General features: G+C 39.1%; 1 protein-coding gene across 1 annotated transcript in view; it reads right to left on the reverse strand.

Moving 5' to 3' along the window:
- ecel1 (endothelin converting enzyme-like 1) overlaps positions 1-20156 on the reverse strand; it is a 53050-nt gene that overhangs the window by 17002 nt on the left and 15892 nt on the right. The window contains exons 8-10 of the mRNA XM_007562568.2: positions 5609-5831; positions 1236-1334; positions 702-776 (exon numbers count right to left, since the gene is read on the reverse strand). Of these exons, the coding sequence (XP_007562630.1) occupies positions 702-776; positions 1236-1334; positions 5609-5831 (397 nt within the window). The remainder of the gene's footprint in view (positions 1-701; positions 777-1235; positions 1335-5608; positions 5832-20156) is intronic.

Genomic DNA, 20156 nt, shown 5'->3' on the forward strand with positions numbered 1-20156 from the left:
ATTTACATCTACACATTCAAATCAACATTTGTTGACTCGAAACTACACTTTCACAGCAACAATTAATACTACTTATGCAGAGCGAGTATACCCTGTGCTGTAATTGGTCACTACTGTTGCTTCTAGCTAATATTTTGAGTGGAAACCTAGATGGTGTTCCCATGTCAAATTGTTATATCTCTGAGAAAATGTCCACTGTCTTGCAAAAATGATTTTCACAACTGCAAACCTTAAAATGCAATGTGAAAAATCAGAAAATATCCAGGTGTGTAAATATTTAAGTAGCTGCTGTGTCCAACCACTCTGAGTTTGCCTCTCCCAAGGAAATTGTTAATTCTAGTTTTCATGTTTAACACTTTGATGCAGAATTTTAATGAAAATCCTTTATTTCTTTTGAGTTATTTGTCAGCCGTCCTTTATAAGCATATTGTTTGACAAGAGTTTTATTTGGACCTGTCTGAATCAACAATCCTTGTAACTGCTTCTTTATTATAAATGGTCCCATCACGATTCTGTAAATGATGGTGGATTTTTCTCTAACTGAGTTCAATCACGATGATGCATGACGGTTCCACCTGAAGATAAATCCTTCCAGTGCTCAAGAGAGAGAGCTGGATGCAGGGAAGAATGACTGGAAAGGATGATGTGTGGGTACTGGATGACTGCATGGGCCAAAGTGAAATAGGAGGTCCATGACTCACCCCATATTCCTGATCAATGAGTTCATCTTTGAGCAAGAAGTCTGGGTATCCCGTCATCACCATCATGTGCTTGAGCTGCGAGATGGGAGAAAGAAAGAAACAAATCGGTCAAACAAAATTCCACATCCACTTTGCAGCAACTGAATATTCCACATATGTCCCTGGTTTCTGACCCGCTCTCTTGTGCGCATCAACTAATCAAGCAAACCCAGTCTAATAGGATTACAGAGAAGCTCTTTATATTCAGCATGCCCCTGTAAAAGGATTATAACTTTAGATTGTAAAAGTATTAGAAAGGATATCTTGCAGTGCAGACCTTAAATCAGCACCACAGAGAGATCCGGATTAGGCAATCCTCACTTCTCAATGTCAAGCCCTTGATGTATCCTATCACATTTCTATCTTACCAAGCAATCAGTCAGACTCGTTCAAAAGAAAAGAATCACAAAGAAGTTATTAAAACCTTTTCAAGTACTAATCGGATCTCACAGGAAGTCGTGTTTGTGATTTCAAGGTTCAGTTTAGGATTCAAACCTTTGCTCTGGCAGCCTCCTTGGTGGCCTCATCCATCCAGTCCAGTTCCTGCAGCCGAAGATCCAGGGCATGTTTTATGTCCTCCACCAGCTTCTGTACCTGGAGGGAAAATAGAGCTAGTTAGTAGCAGTAAGTTTATAATTAAAGTAATCATTTGTAGGAGAGCAGGAAGCAGGGACATCAATAGGATTGAAGTATAGGCTGAAGGAAGTCATACAAATAAACATTCTTGGCTATATATCATTGAAAATCATTTAAGGTCCTTATAGCTGGTCCAGTTTCCTTCTCCCCTACTACTGCTCTACTAAAGGCAACTGTACTGATGGCAGACTGGCCATCTGGCGTATTGGGCATTTTCCCGGTGGGCCGAAATGCTATTAGGGCGGACATGGTCTGACCAACCCATCACCACTAGCCTAATAACACCAGGCTGGCCCAATCACATTAATAAATAAATACCAGGCCTTTTCCTTTTGGTCCTGTCTGCATAATGCATTCTGCTGAGAAAAAAAAAAAGTAAGTGCAACAGTCCACCGGCCAACCACTTCCTCGAAACATGAACTTGATACAGAGCTTTGTTTGCTACAGAACCTGTAAGATGGACTGCTTTCAGAAAACTCGTTGCTATCAAATGAGTCGACTAAAGCAAGCCAAACTTCGGTAAATATAATACAATGGGAAAATCCATCCATCCATTTTCTGTACACCCTTGTCCCTAGTTGGGTCGGGAGGAGTGCTGGCGCTCATCTCCAGCGAAGGTTTCGGGCGAGAGACAATGGGAAAATGTCAAACAAAAACTTGATTTGCTCTATTAGTTTGTATTGCACGCACCGGAAGCACTGAGTCCGAAACAAAATAAAACTATCAGACACCATCTTTCCTGAGGAAGAGAAAAATACAGTTTCATCAAGAATTGAAGGTGGGCTCCTGGAGACCAAACACAGTTAAAGCTTTCTGTGACATGTTTAATACTCCCAAATTAAAACAGAGGGCTCCATATTTATAAAAGGCACAGATTAGCACTGGATTAACACAAGATCACCGTCTCTCATTTTCCTGCTATTTGTTTTATTACCAAATGTAAAGATGTTGGGTAATTGGACCTCCCAGTTTCACTCCCAGCCAATACTTTCATCTGAATTTATCAACAACATATGCTCATTAACACTCTTCATATTTTTTCATATCACCAGGGGATGTGAATAAATTTAGAATTAAAATGTGTTTCAGGTTATTTTTGGTTTTTATTTTCTTCAGTGAGTGGACTTAATCAACTTTTACCTTGATCTGTCTGGATTAGTGACCCGTTGATGTAAAACTATGAGAAGCAGTTATTCAAGTTAAAGGTGGTAAAAAGATTACTTGTAATGGGCGGATAATATCAAGAGCCCATTACTGGAAGCATTTCAATCTAAGTTATAATTGTCCAAACTGGGTAACAGTGGAGGTTTGTAATAGTAGCTCATTTGCCCATTCACCCTGATTGATCCTTTCAGCAATGCTCTCCCTTTGGTTAGGATGAATAATGTTAATTATTCACTACAAATTTGTAAAAAAAAAAAAAATAATAAAAAAATAAATAAAAATAAAAAATAAAGTTCAGAAAGCATTTAGAGCTGATGGTGGATTTCAGAATTGGTAAAATAATAGTTTTGTTTCTGTCTCACAGTTGGTTGGAATATTTCAGCTTACTAATAAGCATTTTTTATATGGAAGAAAATATGAGTCACCAGAATCTGAATAAGTACAAATACACAACATTAAAATTTCAGTGGCATTTTTTATTCAAATCCTGGTGACACACACAGCTCTGGAAAAAATTAAGAGGCCACTTAAAATAATCAGTTTATCTGATTTTTCTCTTTATAGGTATATGTTTAAGTAAAATTAAAATTATTCTACTGACAGCATGTTTCTGAAATTCCAAACAAAAATTTTGTATTTATTTGCACAAAATTTGACATGATAATATTCACATAGAAACAACAATACTAATTTTAACTCAGGAAGAATTCAGGAATTAATATTTGGTGGAAAGACCACGATGTTTTCAATGGGGGTCAGTGCAATTGTCTCTCAATTTATCCAGAGCTGTTTTTACTTCCATAGCATGAACACTGACTGCATTTTTCATCGTGCTAATCATGCTAACATTAAAAAATATTTCCAATCCAAAAATTTATTGATTTTGTCTTTGATGTAAGAGAAAAATGTATTTCTTTATTATACAGTGCAAGATAGCTTGTGCTTTAAATATAACAAACGACTGACCACTCAACATATCTGCTAATAGTTTTTAAAGAGAAATTAGAGAATGTCTGTATCAGCAGGTCACAACTTAATGAGCCTAATATGAATTTTGCCAGAAAATCTGAGTGTCTGCACAAACAATATGTTAACACGTGTTAGCATCTCTGCTTCTGAAGATAAAGATGCTGTGAAGTAGCTTTGTGTTTAACCTTTCTTTACCTATTTAGATGTGTGCTTTTTAAAATGCCACTCCTACGAGATGTCTCTACATTTGCCAATCACCATAACAAGCTTAGCAAGAAAGCCAGTCTTGCGCAGCCTTCTGTTGTTCAGCTGCAGCTCCTGAAGGCTCATTAATTCTTGTTCATGCTGAGGTAAGCAGCATCTGTAAATGAGTGAAAGCTGCACACAATGTCACTGGCCTAAGGTAGGCTACCTGAGTGATGTTTAATGAGGTCGGCTACCTGTGTGGTCATGACAACAACAGGCAAGCTAAACAAAGAATCAATCACTGCTGGCATGGCCAGTGACAAAAATGCAGCTCGTTCACTCAAACCTTTCCATCCCGTCCACACAACACAAGATTTACACGCATCAAGCTTCAAAACCATTGTTGTTTTGAGATGTTAAGCAGCCGCTGCTAAATGCTTGATCATGAAAAGCTTTCATCCCTAGCAATAATCAAAAAGGCTTCATTAGTTTGAAGCACTTCTGAAAGTTAGTTTTGTTATCTGATTAGGATCTTAACTGGAACGTAAGGAGCTCAGGAATTTAACTTTCAATTAAGATACCATCCAGAAAAATTAATTAGCATCCACGGCTTATTTAGTCAAAATGCTTCATGCTTTAAAATTCAGTTTGGTAGAAATTTAAAAGGTTATTGAAGAACAGAAATGCTGTATAAGAGACTACTGTGATGATGTGAGTAGCTGTATTGGAGGAGGCGAAGGAGACACAGGGTGGGGTTTAAAGAATGAACATGGAGTTATAGAGATTGGAAATCATGTTGGGATCCATATCTCCATGACCTAGAACAGACAACAGACAAAAAAAAAAAAAAAAACATGGAGGAGTACTCAGGTGAAACAGTAGTAAATGTCAAATGTTTGGGACTGACCAAGGCAGAGAGCAAAGTGGAAAAAAGCAGCAAACAAAACTAGACAGGGTAGATGCCTGAGATTAGTGCTGGTGGGATTTCAACATCCCAGTTCAGCCATCAGAGCCATTGAGCCGTGCCAAAATACTCTGCTGGACACCGTCTCTGCAGACTCAAATAAAGATAATACAATGATGACCTCCAAAAGGAGGAGAATGAAAATAGATGTTCATAACAATTTTGCTGAAGCAAAAATATGTTTCTGTTTTTCTATGTTTTTCTACATTAGCCAAAAGAGATTTAGTTTTCTATTAGAAACAATCTAACTGAGGGTATGATGTGGGCTGCTGAAAGATATTTAAATACTTCCATTTCAGAAATGCTTTCAGTTTTACCTGGACCTGGTCAGAGTGGACATTTTATTACAGAACATTTTGAATTCAGGAATACCGCTAAGTAAAACAGAGAGTTATTATTCACCAGAAAGCGAGCGCATGGTTATGTTTGTATTCAGACTTCACAGTGTGAGCTGTCGTAGCTGCAGGCTAGAATGTGTTTTGACAAAAGCTTTGTTTCTATAAGTTTTGTTATTTTCTGCTGTCAAAGCTGATTGTGTTTTTGTTCACTGTTAAATTGTGAAAAATGATATTTACCGCAGCTTGGTAAGAACTGCCCTAGAAACACAGGAAACACACTGGGTCCTTCTGATAATGTTAGAGTGATTGTAGCAAACTTGGAACCTATGCAAAGTCCTTTTAATATGTTGGTTTAAGTGTTTTTTAGAGATTGATTTAAATTAATTTAAAATAGCCAGAGTAGCTGCCAGCAGAGTAAGAACATTTTAGTGGTTCTAGAACAATAATTGTTGAAAACTTTCATTTGTGTAACCAAGTGTATGGTCTTTCTAGTCAGAAAAGTGACCCAAAGTGTGGAGTATTTTATGACACATGAAAACAAGTGATTTAAAAAAAAAAGGATTAAATGAAAGCCATCAGACGGAGAGGCGTGTGTCTGCATATATTCCAACCTTGACTTTGCTCTCTAAAGAGAAGTGCTTCTTGACAAACAGCGCCCCCAGAGCCATGCCGAAGTGCTTGTTGGCCTGAGTGAGGCAGAGCCGGCCCAGCTCCAGCTGCTGTTCGGTGCCGTCGATCTCTCGAGAAAACTCGTGGATGGTGCTTCGGAAGGCGGTGGACAGGTGCTCACTTAGCGCTGCCACAATGCGCCACAGCATGTAGTTATGCAGAACCCTGAAGAGGAGAAAATAGATACATTATTCGTCTTTTGCCACAACGTTTCTTCTGTCAAGGGTTTTTTGAAATAAAACCGTTTTTTGAAATAAACCAAAAATAAAGGATTAAGTGAAACATTATTTTAACACAATACTTCCACTTCCCATGACATACATCGTAAGCTACACATGTCAGGATCGAAATGTCGATCATTTCCTACCCAGTGACTTCGGGGAATATGTCCATCTCTCATAACCCTTGAACCAGATTATCTGGAAGGAGAAAATGGCTGGATGGACTTTTTACCATCACCATGCTTCATAGTCCAGGTTTGCTTTATTTGACACTGCTACACTCCATTTGATGCATCGCTGCTCGCAACAAAACTCAATAAGTGTTTACATCCATGCTGGTATGTGTACAACTCTACTCAATATGAATAACATTTCTGCTGGTGTCTGCACATCTCTGCTGATGCAGTTATTTATATTTTACAGACATGCATGTTTTGCACATTTTGAAATTAACCAACTCAGTTGCATGTTCTTTAGGACTGGAGTACACTATGTTTTTTAGAACTACACAGTATTGATGTAATTTATTTTGACCTTACTCTAGAGCAGTGTTTCTCAACCCTGGTCCTCACCGCCCCCCTGTCCTGCATGTTTTTAGGTATTTCCCTTCTGCCACACATCTGAATTGTATTAACAGGCTTCTGCAGCACTTGATGATCATGCAATCATTTGAATCAGCTGTTCTGAAATAGAGGCACATCTAAAACATGCAGAGCAGGGGTATGCTGAGGACCAGAGTTGAGAAACACTGCTCTAGAGTATTTTTATTTCATATTCTGTTTTTTTCCATTTTTTTTTTTTTTACATTTTATGTTCAGTTTGTGTCTAAGTATTTGCTTTAACTGCTGCTGTTGCACATAAATTGTTGGACAACAAATTATATTTCTCTCCTATTCTATTGATTGGTAAGGGACTCAAATGATGTATAAAAACTTCAGATGTATTTTTAGAGAACATTATTAAGCAAATAGCATCAAGAGAACCAAGAAACACACCTGACAGGTCAGAGACAAAGTTGTGGAGAAGCTCAAAGCAGAGTTTGATATCCCTAGTTGTGAAAATCTGGAAGGCCTTGGTTCATTAAAAAATAAAAACAAAACAGCAAACCTAGCAAGACATGTGAGACCAACATCTAGTTGTGCACTTCACAAATCAGGCAAGAGTGGCAAGAAGAAAAGCATTGTTGAAAGAAAGACATAAGAAGTCCCCATTAAACTTTGCAGCAAGTCATGTATGGAGAAAACCATGTGGACGAAATTCCTCCAAAACCAGACTTTTTAGCTCGCAGATAAATACTATGTGTGGGAGAAAACCTGGAAGCCTCAACACCCCAGGCCCATTATGGCAGCATTATGCTGTTGAAATGATTTTCTTCAACAGGACAAGAAAGCTGGAAGGAAAATCCTGCAAAAAAAAAACAACAAACTGCTAGGGGCTGGAAAATACTTCATGGTTGCTACAAAATTAAACAAAGTTTAAAGTATGAAATATACAAACTTTGAAATGTGGAAAAAGGCAAACTTGGAATTATCCGTGCTACTTTATGCACAGCAATTGAAAATGAGATCTTCACAAGTCAAAATTTTTATTTCAAGGGAATGTCGTGCTGATTTTTCTGAATTATACCTCTGAAATCCAGACTTTGTTAATCATCTATCACTCATTTTTAATTTTAGCAATGTTATCCTACAGACGATCCTTAATGAGTCTGTCTTTTACAGTACTGCTGCTCCACCACTGCATCGCATCAAGAGCTGAGGGATTTAGCTTCATTCCTGTTGTTAATCAAACTTAAAGGTTTGTATATAGAAAAACTACACATTAACATTTTCCTTGAAGCTATGGAACTTGAGTTGCAATTAGGCTGTTGTGAGACAGGTTAGTTTTATTCAACTGAGGCAATGTCATTACCTTAGTAATCCTATTTGGTGGCAGATTAAATGCAAATAATTTTGATAAATCCTCTTATAAATGTGAAAAGCTTCATAGTGTTGCCTGAGGATGCATATTTCTTTTAGTTTACTTTAAGCCCAAACTGACAAATCTGCAGCTAAATTCACAGCATTGGCCAACTACAATACCTGTCTTATTTTTCATATAAATTGTGAAAATACGGGAATTAAAATAAGGTGTAGCTTCATTTAATTACTTATTTAATTCACGTGTTTTTGAGTCAGGATTCTGTATCTTGAGCAAACCTCTTACTACTTCTCTCATGTGCAGAGTCAGAGAAGCACTGCTGGACAGTGAGAAATCAGCGGGGTCCAGCAGTTAAGAGCTCCCTCCGATCCAGACGGACTAACAGGAGCGAGGCAGCAGAGGGCTGAGGAAAATGTCAAGCAGAGGAAGAGAAAATGGATCATTCATGTACGTATTCAAGCTGCGTCTTCTGCCCCCCAGACGATGCAGCGCTGGTGTGTCCTCGTGCTCCCACTGGGTCCGTGCATCCAATCTGCCTCGCAGGGACAAACGCCCCCTGCTCCTACTGTGAAGCTGCATGCTAAACTTCAGGCATGTTGTTGTTTTTTTTGTTGTTGTTGCTGTTTCTATGAATAATTTTGCTTATGCATGACAGATGTTAAGTCAAAAGTGCCTTGGCAACAGCACCCTGAGGTCCAACAGCAGAATTGTGAGGACAATTTAATTAACAGGCAAAGAAAGAGGAGGGAGGACGGAGAGAAGTGGGTGGTTTAGTAAATGACTGGACTTCTCGTAACAGCTGAGGACAATGAGCTGATGATAATATATTTATTAGCGCAGTTACTGGTTTGACTTGCTCTTTCTACTGCAGCTATGCCCAGTATGAATATCTAGTGGTGTAGGTTTAGGAGTGTGTGTGTGTGTAAAGTAAAGCCATCATACTTATGTGGAAGTCATCTATATGATAATGGTGAAACTAAGACATGTATCCGATGCGTTTCTGGGGCCGGTGGTCGAGCAGCTTTATTTGAAGCATCTCTGAAGAAAAGTGACGACAGTCTGGGGACACGCCACAATGAGGTAATTATGATTAAAACCAACCCCGCGAAACTGTTTAATTTATAGATGTTTGTTATTCAAGGCTGTAAAACAGGAACGCAGTTGTCTTGGTGTTCGTGGGCCTTTCATGTTCTTTGCGACTGCCACATTGGGATCGTTGTAAGATAGCAGCATATGATGCAGCAGGTGGCAAAACAAGAATAACTGTGGAGCTCTCAGGTTTGCTTTGTTAGATTTCTGCCTCGCTCACCAAATTGAAAGGAAGAAATACTTGTTGCAAATGTGACATAAGCAAGGGAAAATGTTCTGTGTGGCTCACACGCAACCTGTATTCTGCTTCTTGTGGAGCGCGGCCAGTCGGATTCAATATTGTTATCAGAGACAATGCTGACATCAATCTTAGACTGAGTGCGAGTTGAGGCCACCGACCAATTCACCAACCCCAACGCCATGATTGTGTTGTTGATGCAGGGCATATTTTGAGTTATTTTACTCTGCACACCAAAACAATAAAACATATGGATACATTACATGCATTGCATGTCAACTGATGCTTCAAATATGAGTAGATGGATTTCATTGATTCTACAAAACGATTAAAAGGTTCTTGTTATGGCCAGAGTCTATTTTGGAAACGGTTGGAAACGGTGTGCTATTAGGGAGAGAACTCTTCAGTTCTCTTGTGCTTCGGAGATATTTTGGTGTTAAAAGGGAGAAAACGCCAGACAGGCGTCTCTTACAGCCTGTGCTGGTTGCAGACATTGAGAGCAGTGGAAGTTGTGTGGGACTCTTACAGACAACTGGAGCTCCATAGCAGCAACACAGAGCTTCAGAGGAAGCATGAGGGTAACTAATGCAGAATATTTCTCTCGTGGATGTACCATGAAGAGTGCAGGATCAGAAAAACTTGGCAGTCTGTCGGAAGACTGACACAAGATGTAGATGTCTAGAATATAAATATGGGGGTGATGTTAGAGTTAGCAATGCAAACAGGGCTAATGAGTACAGCTGCTCATCATAAAGAGGTAAAACTGTTTGAAATTTCTCCATCATAAGCTTTGCAGTATGTGTCAGTAAAATAAAAAACTCAATCGTTTTGTAGCTTAATGCAGTTTCTCTCTCTGAGATCAAGATTGGTCAAAATACACAGTTAAAGTGCTTTTGCTGCTGGATGATGTAACTTTCCAGACCATTTTATAACCTATACACCCCATTAAAGCCACAGAGTTGAAAACAGCTTTTAAAAATCTGAAACTTGTTGTGCTTCTTCTTAGATGTTTGTCTACAGATTTAGCAGCTTTCTGTTGCCTACCGTTATCGTGCAGACGTGAAAGAATAATTCTGTGGCTTGTTATTTAATAATCAAGTACAATTCATGATGCATGCACAAAGTAGCAAAGTAAGCATGTTTTGTGTAAATTATTCATACTTGGTTTAGGGTCGGGACCTTAAAGCATCCATTTTGATTCATTACTTACATAGATTTTAGCATGTCAAAGATTTTAACACAATTAGTCACTTTTTTTTTGTACATACAAAAGTACGAAGTGGAACCTTTGCATTTATGTGTTTCTGGTACACCCGTAAATCTGACGCACAAGCAACATCGTCATTCTCTGTAAACCTGAGAGGTGGTTATGTTAGACAACCCAAGTAGATAAACAGTTTCTAAAGTACTCAGAACATCCGTCCTGCCACCAAAAACCATGACATGTTCAAAATCTGATGTTAAATTTTACCTTCAGCTACTTATCTTCACCACGTCAAGATTTATAAGTTCATTGCGCTAGTACTAGGTGATTGCATGACTCTGGGAATAGACTAAACATATTTTAGGCCAAACAAAGAGAAAACATTAGACATTTTTTCTAAAGTGTTCATCTTATTTTAAGACTCTTTTTCAGATAATTTTTTTTTGATAATTATTCCATGTTTTATTTATTGCTGAGCAGGTAAAACGGAAAGAACAACAAAATTATTTTGCTCTTAATTGGGAAAAAAAATGACCCTGAAAACTAAGCTCTCAGATTTTGGCCTACTGTGCAAAATCTTTGGACACCAGCAATTTAGGAGTTTGCATATTTATGCAGAACGATTGTCTAAAGCTTTTTAATATGTAAATATAATTTCTTTCAAAATAGTTGAATGTATAAAAAGTTGTGAAATTATTCATCAGCCTACTTTTTTACGTTACAAAAATCTATCATTTTAAAAGACGCGTTTACTGCATCTTCTTTTGCTGCTAGAAATCTTGCATGGTGCACAAACTGAAACTGTCTTAGAGCAGATTTTGTTCAGAGAATAAGGAGCCACAGCAGAGGGGAATGAAAGTGTCTGTCAGAGAGCTGCACAGTTTAAGCAGTATAGGCTTTAATTACCACAGAACTGAGTGAAGGCTCATTAGCTGAATGGGTTTTAATGGAGCTAGTTAAGGAGATGAAAAGACACTGTCCCTTTGCACTACATTAACACATTACTGCAGGTAATGACCATGCAGGTAATGGAGGAGGGAGGGTCTCCTCTATTCCAAACTTCAGTCCAGCTACGCTTTCATTTTAGATGGACACTTAGGGGGCAACTTTCTGAGTTTGATCTTTCCGAGTGTTAAATTAGAGTAATTAGAGATATATGCTAATTCCCAGGCTGTCCACCCAAACTCTACGCAGACAGAAAAAGGCTTTTAGTAAGACTTTTATACATAATACCTTACGGTAGCTGAACGGCATGTGTTTCCAGCTCAGGAGGCCCTGCTGGGAATCCAACTATGACAGCTGACAGCCACCGCAACATAAAATCTACTGTTTGGGGAAAAGCTTTCTCAGAAAATACTTGATGGGCCCAGCAGGGAGTGAACCCTCAATTGCTGCTGTTTTACATCTCTGGATTAGTCATGAACACTCACACAGTGCACTCAAACTCACCTAAGTAAACACACAGCGAACAGACTCCCCCTGCTAGGCTTCAGATTGCAAGGCCCAAACAGACAGACCCACACACACGCTGGATCCTCACACTCGCATACATACGCACTCATGAGTGATGGGGAGAACAGACGGTAGTGGCGAGGGAGGGAGCTGAAAGCGGAGGAGGCGCTGGTGTTGTCATTATGCTTTCCCCCTCATTGGAGGTCCGCTCATCTGACTAATGGATTGGCTGCATTCACAACCGCGAGAGGAACAACACACATATATACACACACACACACGAGAGGGAGAAAGAAGAGGAGAAAAAGTGATGGATGGATGAAGGGGAGACATCAAGGGGTTACAGCTATTGTCAGTAGACTTATATGACAGGAATTTTATCAATCTGAAAGCATGAGGATGATGGAGTGGGGGAGAAAAATTAAGAATTTGTGTTGTAACGATGGAGAGGATGATAAAAAGCTTTAAAAAAGGCAGGAAGCGATCTGAAACAAAAGGCGAACATGCAACAAGTAATGAATTAAGAATATAGTCACATACTGCTTTAGTAACCCTATCCATCGGGATTTACAGTTTAAAATTATTCATATCCCCCACAGACTCAGGTTTAAAATAATCTTCATTTAACCAAGAGCTTCAAAATGAAAATTATGATGTTTTCTACATCTAAAGAAAGAAAGTCAGAAATGCTGTGTTGCACTTATTTTAGTCATTTTCTGCTTTAGTTCAACACAAATTGCGGCCCAGAAAATGCTGGTTGGTTAGGATTTTCTGAAGTGAATCTCTGTGAGGTTATTGTCAAAAATGCATTTTGTCACCTGTAGTAGAAAGATGTCATATCACTGAGTTTGTTGAAAATATCAATGAGTCCTGGGAGTGATTGAATCAATTAAAAACAGCTCAGAAGACATCCGTCACCCAAGCATTAAGGGACCTAATTCTGATGACTTCACAGCAGCTAACTTCAAGAACTCAAACTCAGGCACTGACAGAGACAAAGAGAGACAATTGTTCCATGAGGACACAGCATAAAGCGTGCGTCACGGCTGAGCCATGAAGAGTCCTGGCCCAGTTCAAATTCTGCACCTTGGAAAGCAAGTCGGCTGCTCTCAGGACGCACCGCAGTTTGCTTTTTTGCCATGGGGCAGTTCTTCAAGATGCTATCATCCACCTTCTTTAGGGAGCACTGTGGGGATCATGTTCTTTGATTTCCCCGGTGCTTATGACACAATTTAGCCGGAAAATACAGGTGGATGCTTCTACACCTTATTCACTACCTGACAGAAAGGCTTCTGTGTTCAAAACGGACAGGTTGTGCATCATAGAGGGCGATGCCTCGCTCCAGAGGATCATTAAAGCTCGTACAGTCTGGTCATTTACTGAACATACTGATGACCCTGGAGCTGTGGGCTTTGTCATTGCTGAGTACCGAACTAGTGGAGTGCTTTGTGTCACAATGAAAATACGATCACCTCATCTTGAAGGTGGAAAAAAAAGCAAGCTTGTCGTGTTAGAAGAAGGATCATAACCCCATTTTCTTTTCATCTTAAAGGGCGGGTATGATGAAAAATCAATTTTTTAAAGCTTTAAGTCATGCTGCAATGTTATTTCCTCAAAAACATACTTAAGTGTTGTTTTGATTCCTCCATGCATGTTTGAGAAATCCTTTAATCTCCCCTAACAACCATTCAGGGCTGCATAAATCCTTGGCAGCGCTTTGTGGAAAAAAGCTGCATATTTCCACAAAGCTACTCCTTGGAGCTTCAGTCTCCAGTTGAACTTTCACCCCACACAGCACCCCTGTCATGTGATCCCCACACTCGGCTCCTCCAGACTAGTGGCAGCAGTATTTAGGGACCATCTAGTGAAACTGCACGTCTGCTGAGCTCTCAAGAACAGTTATAAACCGCATTAATGAACAGATTGGAGAAGCTCTGTTGTGATAATGCACTGAAGATGTAGTGTTGGAAAGAGTAGGAGCTCCTTAAAGAGACAGAGGTCCATTTATAAAGCATCAGACAAGGCTATGATGTGAAATCAGATTTCTTTCAAGTAATTTTTGATGCATACAACATTCTCATAACAACTGATGGTAATATAGTTACTTCATTGTGTACCATATGCCTGGAAAATACATAATACCCTCCGTTAAGAGGAAAGGTGCAGCTGTTCACCTGGACAACAGCTTAGAGAGAAAATGCAACACTGAGATGCCTCGCTTCCACCGAGCAGTACAGCATGGGTCAGTGAGGTTCAGTACACTACTTTATGGTCCGCATCCCCAAGAAAGCATTTCCACAGCCAGTTAGACTCTCACTGGAGCGGTGAGGTTAAAGCAGAGTGTGACGTGATCCACTCATGACCCTGGAGCTGTGGGGTCAAGCAGTGAAGTTTTTCTGTCCCCCAGTCAAAAGACTTTGTGTGACCCAAGTAGCGCTGCATTAATTGTACTGTACCGTTGTCCTACAACAGGCAGGGGCCCAGGAATGGTGCGGTACGGACTGGTTGTATGGGTCGCTTTCACAATGGCAGCAAACTGGACCACACCGACCCATGCCGTACTGCTCAGTGGGGAGTGTTACAAATGTTTTAAAGAAAGAGCAAGAAAGACACTACATTTGAGGCTTAGGAGTTTCAGTGTTGGCACCAAGATGTCGCGTAAACCTTCCTCAAAGAGTTTTATTTTTCCAGGATCAGTAAAGCAAATGGGAGAAAGAAATGGAACAATCTGATAAAACATTGGCTCTGTGCTCTGCAGTCTGATGAATGTATTTTTTTTTACTAATAATGTAGTGCAACAATTTAAGAGGTGAATGAAGTATCTATTCTAGAGTATCTTTGTTTGACTTGCACAAGCTGCATTTTATCACTGGTTCCCCTCAGCAGCAAAATGTCAGACTTGTCCTTCTCATATTAAAAAAAAGATCAATGCTAACCATCTTTGCGAACTTTCATATGTTCAACATTGCTCTACATTAATTTAAAGGAATCAAAACTTTCAAGAACAAACTCCTCATATAGTTGCAATAAGAAGGCAACGTGGATGCATCTCTTATGAAGTTTTCTAACGTTTTATAAAAAGAAAAAAAACAGACAAAATAAAAAATGTACTTTTGTTGTGAGGATATTGAGTTTGTTTAATTAGGTTATTATTTAAGGTCCTAAATAACACAAATAAGACAAAATATAAAAAAACATACCAATTCTATTCTCCCAGTCTGTCTAAAATTCCAACAGTTTATCTTTTAGGAGTCAGAACCAGGTAAAAAAACCAGTCCTGGAGTTCACCGGGGATGAGGTGTAAGAAAATATTAATTGTTACAAGAAGCTGAGAGAGAAAATGAAGATTTGCAGGAGTGGCAGAGATGAAGCGTAGATAGAGTGAAAGGAGAGTTTGCTTGGGAAATGAAAAAGAACTGAAAGGAAAACGATTTTATCAGACAGAGTTGTGACAGATGCCGAGAGACGTTTGGAAGGAAGAAAGACAGATGGGCACAACGGGAGGAGCAGATGATTGGAGAAAAAGTTTGAAGAGGATAAGAGAGAGGGGGGGAAAACTTTGAGTCAGGAGGACTGAGGAGAAGTCAGAAAGAGGGTAAGGTCCTACTAGAGTAAATTATTAATACTGGGAAAGTAAAAGTGCAACATCGTGGCAACCCTGACAAGACATGGAGGAACACAATGGCACTTAAAACCACAGGACAGCAACATTAACTAATATGAGTAAGGGTAAACAACAAGCAGGGTTTGGAACATATTCAGTGCATGTTTTTACAAATTGTGAAATTAATTTGACTCAGTTATACTCTCAAATTCAAAACTTTTAAAGAGTAGAAATGACTGGAGATTTGGTTAGGTTTATTGAAATGTATAAGGTAGCAATGTCTGCGTTATTATACAATACAGCCACTTCATAATGCTTAGTGCTGAAGTTTGGGAATTTTTAAATATTAATTTGACATGGTTTTGATATTTTAACAACTGACTGTACCTTCAACTTGCATTTTATATCTGTGAGAAGTTTTGGCAAAGCGAGCTACTTATCATACTGAACAATGTGTACACTGACAGAGTTCTGGTTCAGCCGATGTTTCTTTCACCACTGTAGCTTGATGTTCCCAAATGGCCAAGTTTAATCAAAGCTCGCACTCTGCTCTAGGAAACAAACCTCAACTAGGAACCAACTGAAGCTTCTGTAGAGTTTCACCAACCAGACAGGCACAGGAAGAGAGGAAAAAACTACCAAACACACTTCAGTTTACCAGTGATCAATTTATGCAACTAAGGCTGGGGAGAGTCAAGTTTTCCAAGGTGATGCATGATGATCCTTTGAGCACAAAGTGCTTGTATCTCTAAACCGGAACCCATTTCTGCCAAACGCTGACTGAGTGATAAAATGGAAAAAGCATACCGTCAGTTAGACACTCGTGGAGAAAACAAATGACAGGTAGAGAGGGATGATTGAAATATAGAGAAGAACTCATTACAAAAGCCATCAAGAGGGATGTATGGTTGGACAGCTGAGAGGCAGCATCGGTAAACAACATGGTACCAGACCTAGAGCAGCTAAACAAGCCTAATGGATGTGAAAGCAGGAATGGTACCGCACTAAGCAAAGTGGATTATCTTGTAATAACTGGGCAAAACAACCAAAAAAACAACTAAATTTTAAGATAACATGCGCATAATTGACAAAAAGGAGAGCAAACTAAAGAAAAAGAAAATTAAGTAGAAATCACATCATCAAGATAACATCAAATTTGCCTTAGAAAAAAACAAAAACTGTTTTTTGGAGGGTAAATACCTCATCAATCAGTTTCTTTATATGAAACCAGCTCACAAAAAATGCTTTCTCAAAGCATTTAACAACAACAAACAAAAAAAACAACCCCAATTTCGATTCAGTCATACAGTCAGATTGATTCTAGTTATCAAATAGTACAGTATGCTAAATTAATTCTTCAAAGTAGCTTAAAAAGTTTCCAAGGAAACCCAGTAGACCGCAACCAGTCACTGACTTGCAGCATTCGCTACTCTTCCTCTATGCAATATTAATGAGTAATTTCTGTGTAACATCTCTATGTATGACAGTATTTGCACGTATCTTGGTTTACCCGAGAAAAAAAACAGGGAGACAGAATGCAGTGTCAATCACGTCTTGAAATGGTAAATATTAGTTAATTTTCCACAAATTGCAGAATACAGTGGATGGGGTTCATTTAAGATTATCTTGTCCTGGGAACAGGCCAGGCTGTCAGCTGGCCTGCACTAGAGCAGTCATAATTAAAGCAAACAGCAGGTACAAAAGATTGACAGAGAATCTGTGCAAACAGACTAACTTTATTACATTTGTAAATAAGTTTCTTTCTTACTGAATTTTTTTTTTTCTTTTACGTGCAACCACTGTGCTCTAAAGAAAATGTGCCTGGAGAAGCTGGTGTAACCATATAAAAAAAAACAAATCTCTGAAAACAAGACTAAAAAACAAGCTTCTGACAAATACTCATGTTGCTTTTTAAAGGCACTTCTTTCCAGGATGCATTTAAAGAAGCAGCTAGTTGCCTCATGAAATGAAAATTCTCATATTAGGATGAAACAGAGCAGCTAATGTATGTCAAGTGCACATGATGTCATTAAGACAGCCATCTTCCACAGAACTTACAGTCAATGTTCAAGTCATCCACAGATGAAATTACTCAGCCTTCTTATGAGAGTGCTGTTATTATGCAGGAAAAGGCTTTGTCTTTATTTTGATTATTCCAGACTATTGTGTACTGCCTGCGTCAAGATTATTTGTGCAAAGTAAATGGAGCTTTTAGCCCGAATTCTTGTATTTTTACTGTGAAACCACCATTTTCTTTCCCCATTAAATTTGACTTAAATGGAGACGTTCCTGCTCTCCAGCTCAGCCTAGCAGGGTGAACCTTTTACTCCAGCTGCCCCAGAGGTGAGGACAACTTCTGCTTTCCAAGAAGGCATTCAGTTTCCTAAAAAGGGCTCAGACAGCAATGTTTTCCACTGCTGTCTCTCTATGTTTCACAGACAACTCCAGCTATAAGGGGATTTGGGAGACAGAGGCTTTGTTTACACAAGAACGCCGTCTGGAAACTGCTGGTATTTTCTGATGTCGATTGGGGAAATGTTCCAGAATTACATGGCTCTACATCACTGTAGATGAGACTAAGAACCCTTAAATCCAATGTCATGCCAGGCCACTATCTGGCGCTGTTATTTTAGCATCTGGCGACAATCCTGCTTTACCTCACAGGTCTGTTCAGTATCTGCATCACCTGTGTGCCCTTTCACACCTGCAGGGAACTTCATCCCTCCATGGGGAGAGTTCCCAAAAAGTCCTGGTTTCAAAAAGTGCCGATGTCAGAGACTCCGGTCACTGGAGATGTGCAAACAAGCGACTGGATCACAACAAAAATGTTACAGTTTCACTGAGAACCAGTTCAGTGAAGAGTTTAAACCTATAAAAATCCAGCAAAGAGAAGACCAAACATAAACACACCAGTGTTTATGTCGTGTTAATTGACTTCAGTCTAAATAGGTGATTAGGTGAAGTAAGTACAGTGCAGAAGTTCATTAGACTATAGCGAGTGCTGTGCACTGCACATTAATGCGCACACAGCTCCGCCCTGCTCCGCTCCTATCAGTCACACATCCCAGATAATTTGCACTTGACTCGCCCTGCAGTTACATCAAGTGACAAGATGGAGTTGGAAGATGTAAAACAAAAGCTAAAAACACCAGAAGTTACACTGTTTACTCAAGTTATGCTCTAAACAAACTGTTGTAATTAATATAATATGCCTGGTTTACCTTGAGCTTGGATCTATAATTAAAGCTAAGTAGTCAGATCAGATTGGGTTCGGACAGGTTAGGCCTGATCTAAACTCTAGCTCAGTGTAAACGAGGCCAGAGAGGGACCAGATCAAATGAGCTCAGAGGTTACATAGTCAAGGACAAGAAGCAATCAGATTCTTTCTTCAGAAAGCATAAAGAGATCCAAAACACACAGCAAAGCAAAAATATTGGTGAAACAGCACATTTTATTAACAGTGAATATTAATCTGTGTTTATTAATTTCCCTACAAGTTCATATGTTGAGCAAGAAGGAAGTTGATCGTGAGCAAAAGACTCAAGCTGCTTGTGACAAAATCGTTTGGAAACCTTTTCAGACACCAAAGGTTTCTGCTGGTCTTTGTTATCTGCAAAGATTAGGCAAATTAGTCAGCTGACATTTCAAAACGCAATGATAACCACGCTGACCTTTTTGAAATAGATCTGCTCATTCCAGGTATCAAAGTGCAGATGAATGATCACTGCAGAAATCTGAGTTATGGTTCCTGGTGCAGGTGAAGAATGGCTAAATGTCCAGTGACCTGTGTCTCTGCCACCTTAGCAGGAAGATTTAGGGGACAGTTCTCGCTTTTTAAAACCCATGTCAGGTAAGAGACCCATGCCTGCAATTGGTGTCAGCAATCTTCAAAATTAATATTGTTTACTTCATTATCCATTGTCCAATTCTTAACTCACAAAGCATAAATATTTGATACAGTTTGCCTATTATCCTTTTTATTTTTAAATCTCAGACTGCTCTTACAATTATTTGTCCTAACTATACAGTTTTTGTCTTTAATTACAAAAACATATTCCAAAACACACATTTTTTTTAAAGCAACAATCACATTAGAATGAACTGGACAGTAAGACAATTCACAACCTTGACTTGTTGGGTGAGTTTTCAGAATTTTATGTTAATTTTTAAAGCACTGCTGAGTGTGAAAATGCGACTGATTAGTGGGCAAGAACAGAAACCAAACAAACAATCCTTGGCACCAGTTTGGGGTATTTCATCCTCAGAAAACCACTGAGAGCCCACAGCTCAACAAAGAACTTTTTCCATTGATCACTCTGATAAGGTAATCTATTACTGCATTAGCTGATTAGTTTAGCTTCCACCAACAAAAGCCATCAGTCATCTCCAACCATAGTCTGACTTTTGTCAATTTGCAATTTCATACCATGACTTTAAGTGGAAATGTTTCTGGTAAATTGATTATATATCTTGTGTATAAGCAATCAATATGTTATCCAGCCCCAGATTTGCATAAAATCAATCAGAAGTTGCAGGATAAAACATTTGGAGGTATGGTCGAATCATTGAGAGGAGGTGAAGGAATGGCAGGACTAAATGAGACGGTAGCGTCATGAACCGGCCATTCATGAAATTACCAAAATGTCTAAAGCGGTTATGTTGTTACACGGACATGCATCCTGCCTCAGACAGAAATGACAAGCAAGAAATCCACCCGCCAGTCATGCAGCCAGTCAGCCATGCATGGGGGCTGAGAGCCATT

The sequence above is a fragment of the Poecilia formosa genome, unplaced genomic scaffold (genome assembly GCF_000485575.1).
Source record: "Poecilia formosa unplaced genomic scaffold, Poecilia_formosa-5.1.2 Scaffold138, whole genome shotgun sequence".
NCBI classification, from domain to species: Eukaryota; Metazoa; Chordata; class Actinopteri; order Cyprinodontiformes; family Poeciliidae; genus Poecilia; species Poecilia formosa.